The following is a 19,187-nucleotide window of genomic DNA, read 5'->3' on the forward strand; positions in this document are numbered from 1 at the left end:
ATCGGTGGAGTCGCGCGTGTCCTTGGAATGTATCGACAGACCATTGCCTGCCGGGCATGGCCAAAGTGAACGGCTTGCATCGGGCGAACACCAGTCGGGACTCGACTTCCTGCAGGCTAAGCAGTGGCCTTCCGGTATCGCGGGGCGGTTCCATCACACCGGCGTTGGCCGTGGCCTCCCTGTATCCCTGTGCCAAGTCTCTGGCTTGCTGGCAATTCCTCGGCGACGCCAAGCCCAACAATCTCGTCATCTCTCTGCAAGGGAAGGCTCGGCGAGACTGTGTCGATAGAACTCGTCGGCGGAGAAAGGATCGTGGACAGGCACGCACCTGTAGTGTTCTAGAGGCGAGAGCAGAAGGCCCGTCAGATCGGGACGTCTCTTGTGGGGAACGGCCGGCTCGCAGACGAGACTCGCGAAGGCCGTGTTTCGCCTGAGAGCGACTAAAAGGCAGCAGGCTCGTTGCAGACCGCTCAGGTACCTTCTATAGGCAGCGGTGATCCTGGGGACGCGGCAGAGGTAACTGTCCACCCCGCCACCCTCGTCCCGGATCTCTTCCGATATCTTGAGCAACTCGTCGAGATTTTGGAAGAGGATCAGGTAATCGGCGGCTGACAGCACGTCCCGTCTCTCGAGGGCAGGCGCCATGAAACGCGTGTGCCCGCTCTTCAGCACGCCCCAGTACCTCGTCTCTCTTACGGTCAATTCCTCTTCCGGCGGCGCGTCCGGCGCGAGGTTCGGGAAAACCTGAACGCGCCCACCCGTTCCAGTTCAAATCGGAGATGCGCAGGGAAGGCATGCAGGGAATCGTTCTACGCAACTTTTCACGGCGATCCAGTTTCACACGCGCCCGCAACGCTCGGGATTGTAGGATTGAGGAATAACGGGTGAAATAAATAAACGACGTCGCAATGAATGCTTTGAAACAGAACTTGTTGGACAACAGAAAAAAAAAAGACAACCGTCGAAATTACAAAACATAACCGTATCATAACTTAACCGTGTCCCCCGACAGAGGAGAGGAGCACGCGCTATACATTACGCGTTTACATTAAGTACAACACAGTCACGAGAAATGAATGTACAGAGAGGTCGCGCGATCCGTCGTGCAACGAAACGTAAAACAAGCTCCGAGGAACGCATGCAGCAGGTCGCAGCTCGCAGAACGAGACTCGCAAGGACTTACTTCTGACAGTAATTCGCGTTGAATCTCAACTTAAACTTTCTCCTGTCTCTCTTTCACTCTCACTCTCTCTCTCTCCCTCTCTACCTCGATGCTTCTCATTCGGAGCAACAAAAAAAAAAAGAAGAAAATGCAAAGAATGCTGCCAATGTCAATGCGACTTCCGCGTCGATCCGAGCGCGTATTCGCAGAAAATGAAGCTCGAGCGATACCGTTTGTCTCTCGATTCGACTCTCAGAATAAAAGAAAAGGAAACCAAGACATGCGAAGCGATCAACAGTCGGGGACTTCTGGTCTCTTTGCGTGTAGTCAATTTTCATTCGCTTAAACAACTAAATTCGAAAGAAGGCTCGCTAAGCTCAGACCAGGACGCCTGTACCGACCTCGGCGTTAAATGCGACCGCATGCTGCTGCTGCGGTTGCTGCCCGCCGCCGATCGGTTGCTGCACGCTCACGTTCATCGAGCTAGGCCGCTGCACAGCTGGGTGAACGTTCCCACCTTTCCGATAAACCTCCAAAATCAGCTGATTCGTGGCTGCCTGGATCAGTCCAAGGATCTCCTCCCGTGGCAGTGTCACCACGTTCGTCATGTCGACGAAAACAACGTGATCACCTGGCCTCAGGCCGGATCGTTCCGCCGGGCTGCCTGGGTCGACGCGCTCCACGCGGGGTGGCCTCCCCCAGGATAACGAGAATCCCCATGGAACCTGCGACAGCAAGAAACGGCTCGTCAGCGCTTTTCACCCTTCAAACTTTAATAGCAGCGTTCCCGATAGAGGTGTTCGCGGTGCAGCGGGGCCTCCGACGGAGATCGCTGCGACAGGGGGTCCTTGGCACTCCGAGACAGGGTACGGTGGGGTGGCCGCTGGTCAGGCATGCTTCGTTAATAGCGTTAACAGCGGGGTTTACAGGTATGCCTACTTTAAAGCCAGCAATCGGCCTTATTGCTGTAATAACACCTATGAATAGACCCGCTGTGACTCTCTTGGGGCTGTCAAATCAGTCTGTCTCCCTTGAATCTTATCGATCGCCTCTGACAATTCTTAAACCGATCTCGTCGTTGGTCAAGGCTTCCGGACGGACGCGTGGCCGTTCTAACAAGCGTGCCCGTCTGTAATCCAATACCGGTATCAATAGTAAATGAGGAAGCCTTGACAGACGACGATGTACATAGTAAGAATGCCCGTGAATGCTTAAAAACGTGGAACCTGATGGTATCCGAAATGGAGGAGAAGGCGAGGGCTAACCTGATTAGCTGCAGCCTGTCTTATCAGTCTCCTGGTGACGGTGCAAGGTGTTCTACCGCCCCTAGCCGTGAAACCCGGGTGCAGTGGCAGGCCGGTCAAAGGATCGATAGGCTCTAACTCGAGGTGCCTCAAGTACGTCAAATTCTCTGCTCCAGAATTATTATTATCTGGCTCCCCGTCCTTGGACAAGGGCGGCGACACTCCGCAGTCCTGAGGCAAGCCTGCATAAGGAGTGCTCGTGTTTCGACCGGTTCCTGCTTCTAGAGGATGCCATGTCGCTTCCTGCAAATGTGCAATCGCTCGGTGAGAAGATCCCCCGTGATCCCGCGAAACTCCGCCACTCGGTTACCTGAACGTGTTCATCCTGACGCGACAGAGTGGCAACCGAACTCAGAGAATCGCTTCGAACTGTAAACGCGTATGGAATGCTAACAACAATAATTGTCAATGTCTCTCCGAAAGAGAAGGTGGCCCTTGCCATTCGTGCGTTCCGCGACCGCTTACTTTATCAACGCGGGCCAGCTAATTAAGCGGGCCGCCGCGAGAAGAGAGACGGTTCCCACGAGCGCTCTCCCCATCGTCTCGACTTTCAACAGAACATGAAGATCTTGAGCAGCACTCCAACCACAAAGAACACCACGCAGTAAATGGCCACCACGATCATGTTGGTCGTCACGGGTCGCGGAGCAAAATAAAGGAGCGATTCCGATGAGGCCAGCGAGATATCCCGCGACACCTGTCACTTTTAACGAGGTCAAAACGCAAGTGAATCTTTGCCGGATAACGTTCCGCTTCGTTGCCCCGTAACGAGCTTAACCCTGACCTTAAGCCAGGAAGACCTACAAATCCTAGTAAACAGCTGACGTGCAGCCGTGTATCATACTTCCTCATCGAATTCACCCCCGGCACGCGAGAAATAAAATAAAACTCTCCGTCTCGCGCGGCGCCTAGACGGCAGCTTGGTCTCAGCCGTGAGAAACTTATAGTTCTAATGAGATGTCAAATAGTTACCTTATCTTGAGACAGGGGTAGAGGCAGAGTCATGCAGCCCAACAACTCGCTACGTCTGAAACACGACAACGAAAGCGTGCATGAATGTTCCGCGGCGAGGTGCGCCTACGTATATGCATGTTACCGTAGGATACAGCCGCCTGGCCGTGTCCGTGTGCCTGTGTGCCTGAATACGTACGCTACCCGAGGCACTTCTACGCGGACGGAACGCATACACGTTACTTTCGACTATTTACACATAGAGAGGAGGGAAAGCAGCGTTGCAGAGACGCGCGGATGTGACGAAGTGCACGTGGTGGACGCGGTGCGCATGCTTCCAGGGAATCGATTCCCCTCCTACCGCAAAGACTCCGCGTATACCCCAGAAATCCGTTCGGTATCCTGATGGACCGTTGCGCTCTGACTCAACGTAAAGTTATCCCGGTTCGAGGCAATCCATTATCGACCGATAAATTATCATATCCTCGTCGGAGAAAGCCCGTCTCCAGCGAGCCGCAGCTACCAGTCTACGGTGATATCCGCTGCAATTCTGTAAATGTAGTTGCGGAGGATATCGCGGGCTCGTCGGGAAGGGTGGGAACGGAGCCGTGTAATTCGTACGACTTGAAATAACGAAAGCCAGCCGCAGTTCTTGACCCCGATATCTGTTCCCTGGAGACAGCGCCAGCTTCTGTGCTCTTTCATTGCGCGCTCAGGACGGTTTAACCCCAATTAATGCGCGGTAACTTCTTCCTGTTCGAATGCTCCGAGGCATTCCCACGATGCACGCAAACGTACCCCTTGCGTGAGATTAATATCTCGCGCCGAGTACGAGGCGGCGCTAACTATCTTTACCGAGCTGATCGGCTATCATTCGGAACACGTTACCTGTGGCTCGGACCGCACGCCACCTGAACGCGTCAATTACGAGCGGAGGCAAGGCCGAAGGTAACGTGGAAATTTGAAGGGAGTAGGTCCTAGCGTGTCGGGTGTCGGACGGACCAGGTCGAGCACGTTCCGAGACCGAGGAACCGAGTGCGGCTCTTCGAGCATGCTCACCTCGCACGACGATCCCTGTGCCAGACCGCGATGTCCAGGGACGTGGGCTTGCTGCTGCAGTGGTTATTATTGTTCGTCGGGCAGGGCAGTATCAAGGTCTCGTGGAAGACGGGATTCGGCGTGGCCCTGTGCACCGCTGTCCTCTTCACCACCCCCTCGCCGTTCGGATTCTTCAGGCTCGCTTTCACATAAGCGTGAATGGGACCCTCGTACGCCCTCCTCAGGTCCTTGCACCTTATCACTGCGCCAAACAGAAAGACAGCCTCGTCAGATCGCGAGCACGAGAGATCCTCGCCAAGCCGAGGCTAGATCGAGATCTAGCGACTCCTTGGACCCGCGGCGGTAATCCAGGAGGTTTTCAAGGTCCGTTCACGGTACACGTGCGAAGGCGAACGGAGGAAAGCTTTCGGTTCCAGTTAAGTCTGACCGCTCCGCTGCACGCACCACTGGGATCGCGCGCGCGTGTCCGACCAATGCGGCACTATTCTACTTGCCGCGAAGCAGATCGACCAGCGACCGCTTCTTTCTCGTTCTCGGCACCGAACAGGCCGAAGAAACGCGGCGCAGCGTCTGGACCGAACGGGAGATCGATGTGTTCGCGGAGGAACCGCAGCGTCGAGGAAAATTTATCGACGCGGGCCTCCCTTTGCACCGAGTGGGGAAGAGCGCGAGCCACGGAGCCACCGGAGAGAGGAGGCCCCGCAAGACTTTTACGAGGGTTGTTTACGCAAGGACGCGCACCGCCAGGAATCAATGTTGGTAGGCCTACTAACCGGGAGCGAATTGCCGGGAGGTTCTGTGGGTTACTGGCACAGTCGTCTATCGCGGTGTGCCAACTGAAACACCCCCTCTCGCGGCACACGACTGGCGCATGCCCCTTCGCGCGAGTTTTTCAGGCGCGTCTTGGCGTCGCGGAGACCCTCGCCAATTCTAGCCCGTTAGACGATCTAGCCAACAGCTCGCGTCACGATTTTTCACACGTTCGACAAACAACTACGACACTTTGCTCTCGTTTCTGCCCGTTTCTTCGGCATCTACCAGTGGGGTACTGGGTGGTAAGTTTATTGGGATCGATCGCTAGCGTCGAAGCAGCAGTTTTTACGCGTGGCAATTGGACACGCATGTACAGGATATACGAAAGAATCAACTCACCCCGGACATGTATCTGATCGCCAGCGACAGAATACTCGATCTCGATCGATCCATGGCAATTCGGCTTAGGCGGCTCGCTTTCGGGGCTGAACTTGAGGCACCTTCTCACGGTCGCGATCAGCGGCGCCTCCGGCGTGTTCGACATCGAATTCAGAAACGATTTCGAACTCTGAAAATCGTCCGTTATGGTCGACTTGGGGCTGTCCAGGTCCCAGGAATTGGCTTTCCTTCCGATCTCCTCGTCCTTCCGGGGATCCTCGAGGCCGGAGAATAAAGCCTTCGGCGCGAACACGCATTTCTCGTCCAACGTGGAGTCCAGGTCGGTCTCCAGGGCGAGTTTCTTCACGTGCGGGTTCACGGCTTCCATCAGCGTGTCCTGCGGCTTCTCAGTCTGCGTGCTGGTCGACGGGCTGTGGCTGGACGACCGTTTCTTCGCTCGCTTTCCCTCGTAAATCTTCTCCGTGTCCTTTCGGTGGCGTTTCCTTCGTATGCCTCGCTGCCTCTTCAGGGTGAACTCCCCGTCAAGGTCGTTGGGTGGGGACGAAAACGCCCAGGACATCGGCGAAGGGTCTTCCAAGAGCTGGCTCGCCGAGGAAATGGAGCTGTCGTTGTGACACGCCGGTTCCTTCTCCGCGTTCTCCTCATCCCCGTTCTCCTCCCGCTCCACGATGGTTTCGTAGGTGTGGTCGGACCTGGTGAGATTCTCCTCGTCCCGAGAACTGTCCAGGATCTTCTGCCTCTCCTCCGCGTCAGCCAGCAGAATTTCCGCCACCGTTTTGCCGGTGAAATGGACCTCTTGCTCCCTAAACAGAAACGAGAAATGACAATTGCGTGGCTCGGTAGCCCCGCGTCCACAGGTGTGGGTCGGGGGAGTCTCACCTGTTGAGGACTTCCGTGACCGTGTTGTCCATGTTCTCGAACTTAGGTAGATCCTGGTCGATGGCCAAGTTCGACAGTTTTCCAGCCAGCGGCGTCTGGCCGTGACTCTTGGCTTTGAACGGGCTCGCTGCCGCTAGGCCGGTCTTGGTGTGGTACGGTGTCTTGCATCGAGCGTGGATCTTCGTGATCCTTGCCAGCTTCGGCAGGTAGGCGCATTTCGCGGAGTCGGCAAACTTGGCCTTCGATTCGCCGCTCGGCGAATAAAGCCTGCCGTTCGATTGCGGCACCGAGTCGGCCTCCATCACGTCCTCGGGGCTGGTGGCCATAGAGATTTGTTGGAAAAAGTCCGACACGTGGGACTGCAGGTTCGCCCTGGCCTCGTTAACGATATTCTGCGGCAGCTCGTTCTCGCTCTGGAAGTTCTTTGTTCTAGTTTTCATGAAGAGCGCGGGATCCGTTGGCAGGGTCAGGGCTGTCGAGCATTTGCTGGCGGCGGGGAAGAACGTTAACGGTCCGATATCGGTGTCGACTCTCGGGGTGCTTTGGTAAAAGCTCTCCGTGACCGATGACTTCTCCGGCTGCTGTGACATCGACTGGCGCTTGTTGCCGCGCAAATTAGGCTTCGTCGCCTGGAATAGAAACGGGCGAGGAGAGGCGTGCGAGCGTGCGCTGGATTTCCGATTGAAATGGGCGAAATCGAGACGGGGTCGATACCTGAAAGTACGTTCTCAAATCGCTGCCGTGGCTCCTGCATCTTCGCCGACGCGCCGGCGTCGCTCTGGCCGAAGCGTTCTCGGCCGTTTGGCCAGGTACGTTCCGGATTTTCGTGCCAGCAGCAGGAGGCGTGTTAGACAGGTCTCGAAAAGGCCTACGGGGTGCCTTGTTCAGGCTAGGCGGACCGTGAGGCGTCGAGCTGCTCGCTGACAACGATCTCGAGACCGTCCACTTCAGCATCTCTGTAGGCAGAACATAAAGCTCTAAGTAACGGGGAAGGTTTTCATACCTGAAAACCTTCATCGATCCAGCCTCGATCTGTGAAAAACAGCTGAGCTGACGCTCGAACCGTTACAGATCCGCGTACGTACTCGAATGCCGACACCGTATTGACAGCTAAACTGCATGAACGGACTTTCTCGCGCGCCCTTCGCGTGGAACGAGGGGAAGTAAAAGTTACGTAAGGTGTACGTGACGGAAGGAACCGGAAGCTTATCTTGGCATCTCGAGCATTAAAGGGACACGATCGGAGGGAAAAGCAGGGTGGCAGCCGTGTTCCATCGGCCCCTATCTAGAGACACGGTAGCGTCTCGATGCCAAGTACATGAAAGACACTCTGTATACGTCGACTGTCGCTACCGCTATCATTTACTCGTCGCACGGCTATTCCAACCTAACCTGAAGCTTATTTCATTAATATCTCACCACGCCTGCGATATTTTCTAAATTTAAAGGCATTTTTCTTACGTAAACCGCATATAAATATTCTAATTAGGTACACGGTGGGTCCAAAGGCAATGACAAAAACGCAGAAGGACGAAAGGCATAACAGCAAGACGATGACGAAACAGCAATGGGCGCACCTGTCGCGACATACGGGAAACAGCGAAACAGGTGAACCCCGCACACCTGAGTCGGTTTCACGAGTTAACACTTGCCGCTGCTTAACGAACGCTTAGCGAACGGGGTCCGCGCGCGATTCACCTAACTTCTCTCTGGCCGTGAGAAAAAGAAGCGAGCCAAGCTGGACGGCGGGAATAATGAAGTCGGTGGTGTGAAGAAATTCCCTACCCTGCGCTGCGCGATTGTACGAGCTCGCTGGTCCACGTAATCGTTGATTCGAATTGGGGCGGGAAGCGGTCCGATTCGATTGTCGCGAGCAGTCCGAATTCGGTGTCTTGATCGGGGATGGCCGAAGCTGCGGCTCGATAACGGAAAATCGCGCAAGGCCGAAAGCAGGTAGAAAGCTGTGAGTGGCGACAACAGCAGGTTTTCACTTTTAACGGTTCCTCAGGGGGTGACCACGACCACGCTGCATTGTCAAGTAGGTATAAACATGCAGCACATTTGCATACAGGCTGTTGCCATGCCGCGCACGCGCTCTTGTCCCGCAACACGCACTTTTTCACGCGCGTTCGCGTAGGCACTTTCGAGAGTCCGCCTCTACCTTTGGGGCACGCACGTACGAGCGTGGCGGATGGTTTTTCGCGTCGAACGGCCGCGCATATGTACGCGCGGTAGCTCGTAGCCTGTAAAACGGTACGGGCACCTGCCCATATGGTGGAAGCCGCCTAGTGTGCTCTCCATCTGGCCTCGCAAAGCACGAGAGCGAGCTCGGTGTCGAACCACCGTCAACCAGACGATCGCTATCTAACTTCATTTCACCCGTCCTCCTTTAACGTATTCTATTCTTTAAGCCACCCCTTTCTTCACCGCCGTCCACGTAGCCTCGCGTACGCCGAGCGTTAAACAGCCTTTTGGCGCCACTCGCACCGTGAGAAAAACATCCACCGATCCTTAACGAATCGTCCTCTCTCCATTGCCGAAATTTCGCAACCGGTTAGCGAGGCACGCGAGCCACCAGCTCGTTAAGTGGTTTCCAGTATTGGGCCGACGATACGTTCTTAAAGGTTCCACGGAGCCTGCTAGCTGCTCGCGCGTCTACCGCGCCGGGAACCAGTCGGGCGACACGCGCGAAACCATCGTAACGTTTCGGATGTGAGAACGAGCGTTCCACGGTGAACTAGAACCGCCGACGGAAAATGGTATGCGCGCTCTTTGCATAATACCCCTCGATTTATGTGGCCGGCAATGGATTTCGAATGTACATACCCACCGACTAAGTTGCCGAGGCAATTGCACCTGCGATCGAGCGTATCCTTTTTCTGTCGCGTTCCGGTTCGGCTGCCGGGCGACAAACGAATTTCGGTTCGGCTATTTGCATATTGCTCGCATCCGACGTGCGCACGCTCTATCTCTCAGCCTACCATTCACGGCGCAACGGTTTCACGGTCTCTAACAATGAGTCGTGCGAAACCGAAACGCTGCCGCGTGAGCGTAAGTTGGGCCAGCCTCGGTGCAGTTGATTAGAAGACGGACGCCTTGGCGCCGTTAATTAGAAGCGCAGCTGCAGGACTACGCTTAGAAAGGGGGCCTGCGGTTCACCTGTGCACGCTATCGCTACGAGATTCCGATTATTCGGAAGCCGCGTGTGCTGTGCGAGTAAACGGAGCAAGTGCACGGAGAGGGCCGTGAGAAACGTTACGCTGACCTTTCCAAAGCCATTTAAATGCGACGCGATCCGTGTTTAATTCTGCCTGCAGTCTTTTAATTATCTGGGGTGAAGTGCATATTCCGTAACGCCTACGGAAATGCCGGCGGAATGAAGGGAATTAAAATTTCAGATCGACGCGCCTCGGGAAGGCAAGTGCAACGCGGCGACATTAAATTGCCCTCGGTCCATATCTGTCGCTTTTATGGCTTGTAAAATATCCACGCGAGACGGACGCCGACCGAGTACAGGATACGGATCGGGATCGGGTCCCGAATGTAAAAGGGGGCTGTCTGGCCCCCTCGGTCGGGTTTGATCCATTTTTCTGCTCCCTTACGTGCACGCTCCCTTGCTCCTACCCGGCACGCAGGCCCCGCGAAGCCCGAAGGACGAGACAGGATCGAGCAGAGTTCTCCAACCGAGGAAAGGAATAAAATAGAGCGACGGTTGAAAAGCTTAACATGCTTGCAAGCACGCCCGACAACACCCCTTTCTCTACGCGTAATGTATGCCGTGGGGGCTGTTTTTAACGACTTGCGCGACAACGCTTCTCCGGGATGGGAATTAAGCTAAGGAAGGTCTGCAATGTCGTCCCCTCTTATCTACCTACCCCTCCTTTTGCTATTGCCGATCGAAGGAGAATAATGAATTCTTTCCATCTCGTCATCTATCTGGTCAAAGGGGTCTCGTTGGCTCCGGGCCACCTTAAACATTCCCTTTGACTGTCTGCATTTAAGACAGGGCGAACCGCGTGATTCGAGGCAGAAAGAAATCGGTCGGACGGCAGACGTATTTGTTGCTGGCGTCGGCGTCGCTTGCGCGATTAATTTGCGCGAAACGGGTAACGGAGGTATCCTGAAAACCGCTGGCACAATACGATTATTCACGGTTCGAAGACAAGAAAGAAGAAGCCATTAACGCACGAAGGCCTGGATTCGCTTCGCGGAGGGGTTGCTTCCTCCGGTGAGCCCGAAGAAAACGTGAAACACCACGAAAGTTAGCACGAGTTTGGCCAGCCCCATTCCACGCATGAAGGGAGATCCACGGATACCGTCGCGCTGGCGATGGAGCTATTCGATCGGCGCAAAGGAACCGTTGAGCTTTCAGCGAGACTTGGAATTTCAATGGCAGATATTCCGGCGGATTGCGCTCCTGGGGATCTTAACTTATCTTAGACTCGAGTGGAAGATCGCGCGCCTCGGTCTGCGTGCGCAGGGTTAACGAACCTCTGGCGAAATGACGCGGATGATGTCGCGTTCTCCAGAGATAGGAGGCATGGTCGAGGAGCTGCGAGTTCCTTGAGAAGAGAAATTTTCGTGGCCCCAAGGAGGACGAGAAGGGGCCGAGGGCAGGTGAGCACTTCGTACCTAATCCCTTTTGAAAACGTAGTCGCAGACACACGCGCGCGAGACGTACACGCACGAGATGCATACGGGCTGTGTAGAGACCGCGAGCGGTCCCTAAAAATAGTCTATTCATCGTGGCGAACCCCCACCTTCCCTTCCCTTTGCCGTCCGTCCTTCCTCGGCTCCTTTTGCGCTCTTCTCTCAGCTTAGCTCCGAGACTCGGCTCTGATTTATATTGGATTGACCCCCGGCACACCTTTTGCTAGTGGCGTTTCTCTCGAAATGGTCCCGTGTCTCGTCGAGTACAACGCGGAGGGGTGAAACGTGCAAGGTGAGACGAACGGACACACGAGTTGGCAAAGGAGAGTCGGCCGGGGGGGGATCTCACAAGAGAGCCAGTCGAGGACAATCAAACGCGCATTCACGGGTCTGATGTGCTCGGTTTTCGGCAATGGAGCGGGACCGAGAGATCCGGCGAAGACAGACTTTCGGTTCGTGCTATTCCGGGCACACCTGTCCCACGGTTTTCTCCTCTTTCCTATTCCACTTTTCCTCCTGCGACCGATATCCTGCATCCCATCGCTGCAGCCATTAAACTAACGACAACTTCGCTACCCATTCGGATCGGAAACAGTATTCCAGAAAACGGTACCGTTCGGCTTCTCCCCTCCTCCCCTTTCACCTTGCAATCGGAGAATCGATTGAAAGATTTGAAAGGAAAGAGGTGGCAAGCCTTAACGCGACGCAGACGGTGGTATCGAAACGTAACCGGCCCGGCGCGACGGAGGGGAAAGGAATGCGTCCGGTTGAAGCCCGATTGAAATTAAACTGGAAATTTGCAAATTGTAAAGGAAGTCGGGGGCACGTTTCAGGGTTGCCTACCCTTTCCCGACTGGCTGAAACAGGGTGCGGACATTCAGGACGCGCCTCGAAAATCAGACAAGGAACAATGGAGCGAAACGAGTCCTGGCGAACAAACGCCTGGCCATTTAAATGGAGGGATCCTCGAGAAAAGGTTCCTCGAGGTGGACCCACGGGGTCCTTCCAACTTCGACAGGAAAGTTTGTATAGGACCCGAGACTAGCCTTGCTAGCTCCTTCGTTACCAGTCCCTTTCAGTTCTTTTTTTTTTCCCCTCTTCGTCTTATCCTTGCTCCCTTTCGACCTCTTTCTGCCATTCTCTTTCTTTTTCCCTCCTTTGACAGATGTACCGGAGCCACACACGCTCGACTCGCTCGCTCGCTCGCGCGCGCCCACTTTTTTCCCTTTCTTCTCTCATTCGTCGTCGTTTTACCCCGTCAGCAGCGACTCGTGCTACCAGATCGCGGAGCCTTACAATTAGACGAGCTTCTAACATCACTTTTAAGAGAGCACTTGCCTTTGTTCGACCAACGACCAAATTCGACTGCCTCCGTTTCGCTTCAAGATACCCCCAACCCCTCCTTCCTCGCGCTTTTATTCCTGGACAAAGCTACTGAGCGTGTTATCGAAAGGACATCGCTTTTAATTACAACCTTTCCCCCATCTAAACGATATTCCTTGGTCGTTCCCATCCAATTTCCTCGCAGGTGCTAGTTTTGCGTCCAAACGTGCGTGCGCCCGCCAGAATCGTGGTAACGTGTCAATAATAACGCCAATAAAATCTGTTACAATTCTTCCCGGCCCCCCAGCGACACCGTTTCCCCATTGTTCCCTACATTTTTTACGATCCCCGAAAATACCTAAAAGGATTGCTGCGCCATTTGGGGCCCCGCTCCTCTTTCGTGGGACTCGATCGGGGTGAAAACGTATCGCGGCCGCGGCGAAGGCGTCCCGCTCATTTGTTCTCGAATCAGAGACATTGATCGATCGAGAGAACAGAAATGAATGCACGAAAGCCTCGGTAACGATCGGGACGTAAAGTTTCCCGCGGTAGGGAGTAGCACCGGTAAACGATAGCCGGTAGAAGGGAAGCTTATCGATAGCAGCGCATTAATAATTCATGCTTGCTTGGTATAAGTACGACGCCGAAACTCCGTCGATCGCTTCGAAGATAAATATTCAGCTGATCGAATGGAAACACGCGCGGGAAGAGCGTTATCGCGAAGGGATGATTGAGGAGGGACCGCGGCAGTGTCGATGTCGTATTTCGATAGTAAGGGAATCAAGGACCAAACGAACCGGAAAATGGGATTTCCTTGTAGCAGCTAGGTGGCTTGGCGTTAGAGCGCGATCGCGACAGGCAAGCTTGGAATAAAACGTGGACTACCTGCCTGAAGCAAACCGCTTCTCCGACGATGCCGAGAACAGGTAGAACGAGAGGAGCTACTCACTGCTCGTCCTTGAGGATGAACGGGTTACCGGCTAGTACATCCAAAATCAGCAGCAGTAGCGGTCACTTGCGATCACAGCTTCGAAGTTGGTGGCACATAATCCGCGCTTGCAATCACTCCGGATAGAACCGCGGCTGGCGCGATTACAGCGAAAGGTGAAGGAACACGGCACAGAGGTGTCGGAACGTGGCACTTGAACGGCTGGCTCTCTACTGACGGTGGTGGGGTGCGAGCGCGGGCCTTATGTAGCAGAGGGTCCCTAGGTGAGGCTACGAAACAGGAGAGACCGGCTCTACTATACCTATATCCCCACTCTGGATCCGTGACCTGACCACGCCAGCCACTCCACTCGCCCCAGGTGGACGCTCGAAAGTGCTGGTGGGTGTTGCAGGATTCTGGACCATCGGAATGCTGTGTCCCGATAACGGCAGACCCTTCGGGTGGCCAGTCACTAAATCCGCGGCAGATTATTGTCCTTTCGTACGGCCCAGGTATTCTCGCGTTGTTTGTCGAAACAAACCAAACTAGCAGCGTTTCTTTCGGTCTCTCATGGGAAATGCTAAGGCTCTCCTCGCTACCTTTATCCTCTGGAGCAAATGAAAGCGATCGGAATCGTCGTCTGATCAAAATCGCTCGCAACAGTTTTCGATCCCTACTTTCCTAGATATTCGTTCGAGAAGCCAGGGAATAGTGTTTAGCTCCGTACATTCACGGTGTCGCAACTTCAATTGCATCTGTAGGTACTCGTGGGAGAGAAAGTCACAGGCGACCGTCCACAGTTTGTTAAGGTGAATGTCCCAATTTCTGCGAGGTAATTTTCTTAAGAGGTAACTCGTCATAAAGAGGGTGTAAAAATTTTTATTGCGATCAAAAGTTGCGGAGTAACTGATTAATTCTTTAATAATAAGTCAACCAGTTCAAAAACTATTTAAGAAAGATATTTCAAGATGTTTAACTATTAGTAATTAAATGTGTAATGCTCTAAATGTCCGTAATTCTGCTCGTGAAAATTAGCGACGTATGTACTGCCCCAAGCTCGTGCAACACTCGCGTAAATGCTAAAATAATTTAGATTTATTCTGTCGCAACTATAGTACAAACGTAACGCATATAATAATAAGAAAAATACGAAATGAGCAGAGATTGGGGACATTCACTTTAGACCTGCCTGCAAAGTTACATCGAACCCACGTCAGGCTGGTCGGTCTTTCGCGTGATTTCTAATCTGACGGTTGTTTCCTGCACAGGAGACCTTAAGGTTCGAACCCTCGGTGTCCAGGTAGGGCATATATCTTCCGCAGACACGTCCACCGCGCTGAAAGCCTCCTCCGGTCAGGACAGGCCGATTCCGAGGCGCACCGCAAACGTTCCACGTTCACGCAACCGTCTAATGCTCCCTGAAAAGAAATCGTTTCCGGATCCGTTTACCGCAACGGGGAAAAATTGCTTAACACGCAAGAACGATCAGTTACGCGGGTAATGTGCCCGCGGCAGTTTCGTGCGATGCATAATGTTTGGCGGAGGCTGAAGAGGGTGAGGAAAAGAGACGAAGATGCTTGATATCGATGACGGGTGGGGACAGATCGGGAACCTTCGCGAGCACGCGACAATCTTCCGGCCGTTAGGTACGCTTCAAAGTAACCGTCCTTCGCGAGAATAGATCCGAAAGCAGGGACCGGATTCTTTTGTCCACTCCCCCGCACGCGCCGAGAAAGGACTCGGGCCCGCTGCTTTTTTTCCCTTTCCCCCACTCGAAACGCGCACGGTCCAATTACTCGGACGTATGCGACGTATTCTTCGAGTCCGAGCTCCTCGGTCCCACTCGTCAGACCTCTCGACACACCGATCCTTCCGTCCGCGTCGATCGGACTCCCCATTCAGCATCCCGCTGACAGCTGGTGTCTTCTCCGGAAAAGCGATATTCATACCGCGGAAGGAAGAGCCTTCTTCGTCTCTCCCCTTCTGCCCTTCGCTGTCTTCTTCCTCCAAGACTCTGCCGATACCCACTCGAGTCTCGCAGGTCGAAAGTGGAAAGGCGAAGGATCCGCATGGAGCTGGGCGGACGAGATGCACGAAACTCGTGGAACGTTGAGGCTGGAACCGTTTCACGGTTTTGTAGATGCGGGACAGCTGCGCTTGTAGGCGCGCTCTGGCACACGAGTCCTCGGATCGTGCGAGAAAGAATATCGAGCAGGGATCCTTGTCCCCGGAGAATAAAGCGGTTTCATTATTGCTGGCGGATTTCGATGGGAACACAAGGCCCCGCATATCCTCGGTCATAATTAGAGGCGGCTTGTTTTGCGCGTTCTTAAGCGCGCCGCGTACCCGCACCGAACGCGCGCGGCACAATGAAATCCAAGACAACAGAGCTCCTGACTCGTAATTAAAAGCGAGTCAATGGCTCTTGCACATTTTAGTTTAAATAAAGGGTCTCCGCGGGACGAGCTCTCGCAGCAGCTCTCTTTCACGGCGCTGACAAATCGGACGGATATTACGTTGAAAAATCACCAACCCTCGGCTCTCGAAAACAGTCGCGCTTTCTCTAATTTCCCTCGATCAATAAGCGAAGAAAAAAAATGTCTCGCGAATCCATCGGCTGTCGCGCTTCGCGTTTCGGAAACGTTCTCCTAACGACATGGTTTCTGTCGCTTGATACGAAAAGGGGGAAAGAGACCTGGTTCCGAACGAAACGCTTTTTTGCCGGTCCCATTCTAGAAGGCTGCACCGATGAAGGAAAAAAAACCCGCAAAAGGGCACACGTATCGGCGAGTCGCCCCAGTTTTCCTGCAGTTTTCCCGAGACGGGGACGGAGGGTGCTCTCGCCAAATTAGAGCGGAATTCGATTCTTCGGAGTCGCGCGGCTGGAAACGATTCGACGGGATTTTTTTCGAGAGGAGGTAAGGGAGAAGCTTCTTCTTTAGTTCTCTCGCTCTATTTTCTCTCTATCGAGGGGTTCGAGCCGCTCGAGATTCATATTTTTGAGTTCCCACGTCTGTCACGCGTCGATCGCATAATCCACTGGGCAACGCGGACGTGTCGCCCCTTTGTCACCGGATTCTTGCAAAATACGAGCAAAATAGCATTCTGTTTGCCTTTCTCGTTAACGAAACAGGGCTGGTGTGCTCGCCAGGGTCGATCTAATCCTCCCCTGACCGGAGGCAAGGTGAAAATTTGATTGACATCTTCACGAGGCGTAGCCTGTCTATAAAGTGGACATAAATTTTGGAATTATACGTCCGATTTACCGTGCACGTATAGGCAACAGCTACCCGATCTGTTTCCACTCGCTGTGTGCCACTGGCAAAGGCGGTACGCCCTATATTACCCCCGATGCCGAGTCGATACGTTCGTTTAGCGAACCCGACATTTCTGATATTCAAATCGCCCGAGCCGCCAGGGAAAATAGAGAATAATTAATAACGCAGCTGCGTGAATAATACGAGCCGCGTAAAACAGAAATTAGAGCAGCTGCGCTAAAGAATTATTAGCTCACGGAGCGATTATTTCTATCGATCGGTGGACAAGGAAAGGGTGGAGGTTGTCACTCTCCCTAAGCGATAAATTTCCAGAGTCGCGTGGCTGCCCGTAGGAAAATCAAACGGGCCGGTGTACGGGGTTAATGGAGATTGTTAATCGAGTCGGAATCGACATTATGCTCGGTACTGGAGGCAGCTGTGGAGAGCCGTGAGTTGTTGAAAGGTAGATAAGCAGCAAGTACCAGAGCGCGTTAGTATCGAGCGAGGCGACGATAAGCGCTATCAGCGGTGGAGGAATGCTCCGCTGGTAAAACTCCACGCTCGCGTTGACAATTACCACGTCGAGATTATAAACATGTCACGATGACAATGAGATCAGTAGTCAGTGAAGGAAGAAGGGCGAGGTAGTATTTATTAGAAAGAAGCACGCTGCCAAGTAGTAGACGGGCACCCCTCGACGCCCTAATCGGCTATTGTCGCGTTATTTCTAAGCCGTTAAGCCGGCCCGTTTCTTTTTTTCGGCAGGCGGACACCTTCTCGTCCCTGCCTCACGTTTTTTTTTTATCCTAGCCCGGCTCTCCTTTCCCTCCTTCCCATATCCGTCGTATACCATACATCCTCGCCGAATCGTGCAATAAAATGATCTCGCTCTCCGATCGCCCTTCTGTTCGATGACAAACCGAGAAGCTCGGGAGATGATCGCCAATTTATATCACGAGGTACTCTCGAGCGAGACCATGACACGGGTGTCCGAGATAAATATTGGAGGCGCGACGGGTGTCTCTGCGGAAGCTTCTCACCCCAGGCTGTTAAATCAGAAAGCAAATCGATCGTTGGACGCTAATGTCCACCGCCGCGACGGTAACGCGAACGACGAAGCAGAAGTGCGTTTCGTGCGTAACGCGGCTCGATCCGGCCCGTGAGCAGTCGCCGATGAAATTGCATATTCATACGCGGACTCGGCCCTTTCCTTTCAGCCGAAAAGTAGCGCGTGACGGAACAATGAGCGCGGTCATAAATCCCGGCAGGTGGTAATCCTGATTCATGCCTCGTTCCAGTATTAACCTCGTTAATCCCTCGTGGCTGTGACAACGTCCATCGATCCTAATCTAAGCCCGCAGTCTTCTAATTACACAAACGTTTCGCCAAGCTACGTAGCCAGCGCTTGCGCGTTCAGTCGCTGCGCCTCCCTTCGGACAAAAATCCTGGGAGCAAGAGAGCTGAGAAAGTTGGAGAGATCCCCTTAATTGGACGTGAATCTCTGAACAGATGGAGTTGGTCGGAACGTTTGCGGAGGTGTCGGGATCTGTCGATGGGAAAGATTTAGGTGGCGGTTGGATTATGGGAGAACTTTTCGTCCCGGAGTGCAGCTCGATAAACCCCGCGCCAAAGGGTACCGAGCTGGTCGGAGAGGAAACATTTCGGGAGATGGCTCCGAAGGTAAAAGGAAAAGCTTCCAACGACGTACGAGTTTCACGACCAAAACGGTGACGTAGCTTCGGCGGTCCCGACCCACCCTCGAATTCTTCTATCCTTTTCCACGGTGTGCGCATACCTCTCCCCCTCTCATTTGTCGCGCTTCGTCGGAAAACAGTGGAAGGTGGAAGAAATAGTTGGATCGAACGTGTCCAGATAAGGAACAGAGTGAAAGTAAAAAGCGCAGCGACGGCCGTTCCGATCGAGAGATTAGAATTCCATGCACGGAGGTGTTTCAACCCCCTTATCGGTGGTATCGATCGCGGCTGGGGGTCGTGCGTACTTACGGTCGCAAAACGTGTCACGTAATCGGTCCGGGGGCTTACATTTCAAAAGAATCGTCGACGTTTTGCGGTAAAGCGACGCGATCGCAACCCTCTCGGTGTACAACCACCAACTCTTTTCCCCTCGAACAATAAGTGGTTTCGGTGAACCCTCCCACTTAAACGCTCACCGTGAATACCCCCAATGGATTATCCCCCGGCATTGCAGATTACATCGCGGACGACGGAGCCTGATTTTCAAACGTAGTTCGTGCGCGCCCAACGTTTCAATAGCATTTACGATATTTGATTGCTCGTTATCGTATGGCCGTCGCGCGATCTTTACCGTGGTGAATCTCACGGGAAACTGGGCACAAGATTTATGACCTATTAGTGTAGCGTCACTGCGTCACCATTACTATCTAGATCACCTCTCAGGTTCGATCTAAGAATAGCGGGTTCGTTTTTCAGTTGATCGCAAGGGATGCTCCGATGCTCGAAAGGGGTTCGAGCGTTTCGTCGACCCCTTTGATATCCACGGAC

General features: G+C 53.7%; 1 protein-coding gene across 2 annotated transcripts in view; it reads right to left on the minus strand.

Moving 5' to 3' along the window:
- Psgef (Protostome-specific GEF) overlaps positions 1-19,187 on the minus strand; it is a 36,852-nt gene that overhangs the window by 2,580 nt on the left and 15,085 nt on the right. For both annotated transcript variants that reach the window (XM_076817739.1, XM_076817741.1), the window contains exons 2-10: positions 7,222-7,463; positions 6,508-7,136; positions 5,629-6,431; positions 4,477-4,717; positions 3,439-3,493; positions 2,428-2,709; positions 1,564-1,887; positions 329-744; positions 42-254 (exon numbers count right to left, since the gene is read on the minus strand). In XM_076817739.1, coding sequence (XP_076673854.1) covers positions 42-254; positions 329-744; positions 1,564-1,887; positions 2,428-2,709; positions 3,439-3,493; positions 4,477-4,717; positions 5,629-6,431; positions 6,508-7,136; positions 7,222-7,463 — 3,205 coding nt within the window. The remainder of the gene's footprint in view (positions 1-41; positions 255-328; positions 745-1,563; positions 1,888-2,427; positions 2,710-3,438; positions 3,494-4,476; positions 4,718-5,628; positions 6,432-6,507; positions 7,137-7,221; positions 7,464-19,187) is intronic.

Source organism: Andrena cerasifolii, chromosome 8 (assembly GCF_050908995.1).
Source record: "Andrena cerasifolii isolate SP2316 chromosome 8, iyAndCera1_principal, whole genome shotgun sequence".
NCBI classification, from domain to species: domain Eukaryota; kingdom Metazoa; phylum Arthropoda; class Insecta; order Hymenoptera; family Andrenidae; genus Andrena; species Andrena cerasifolii.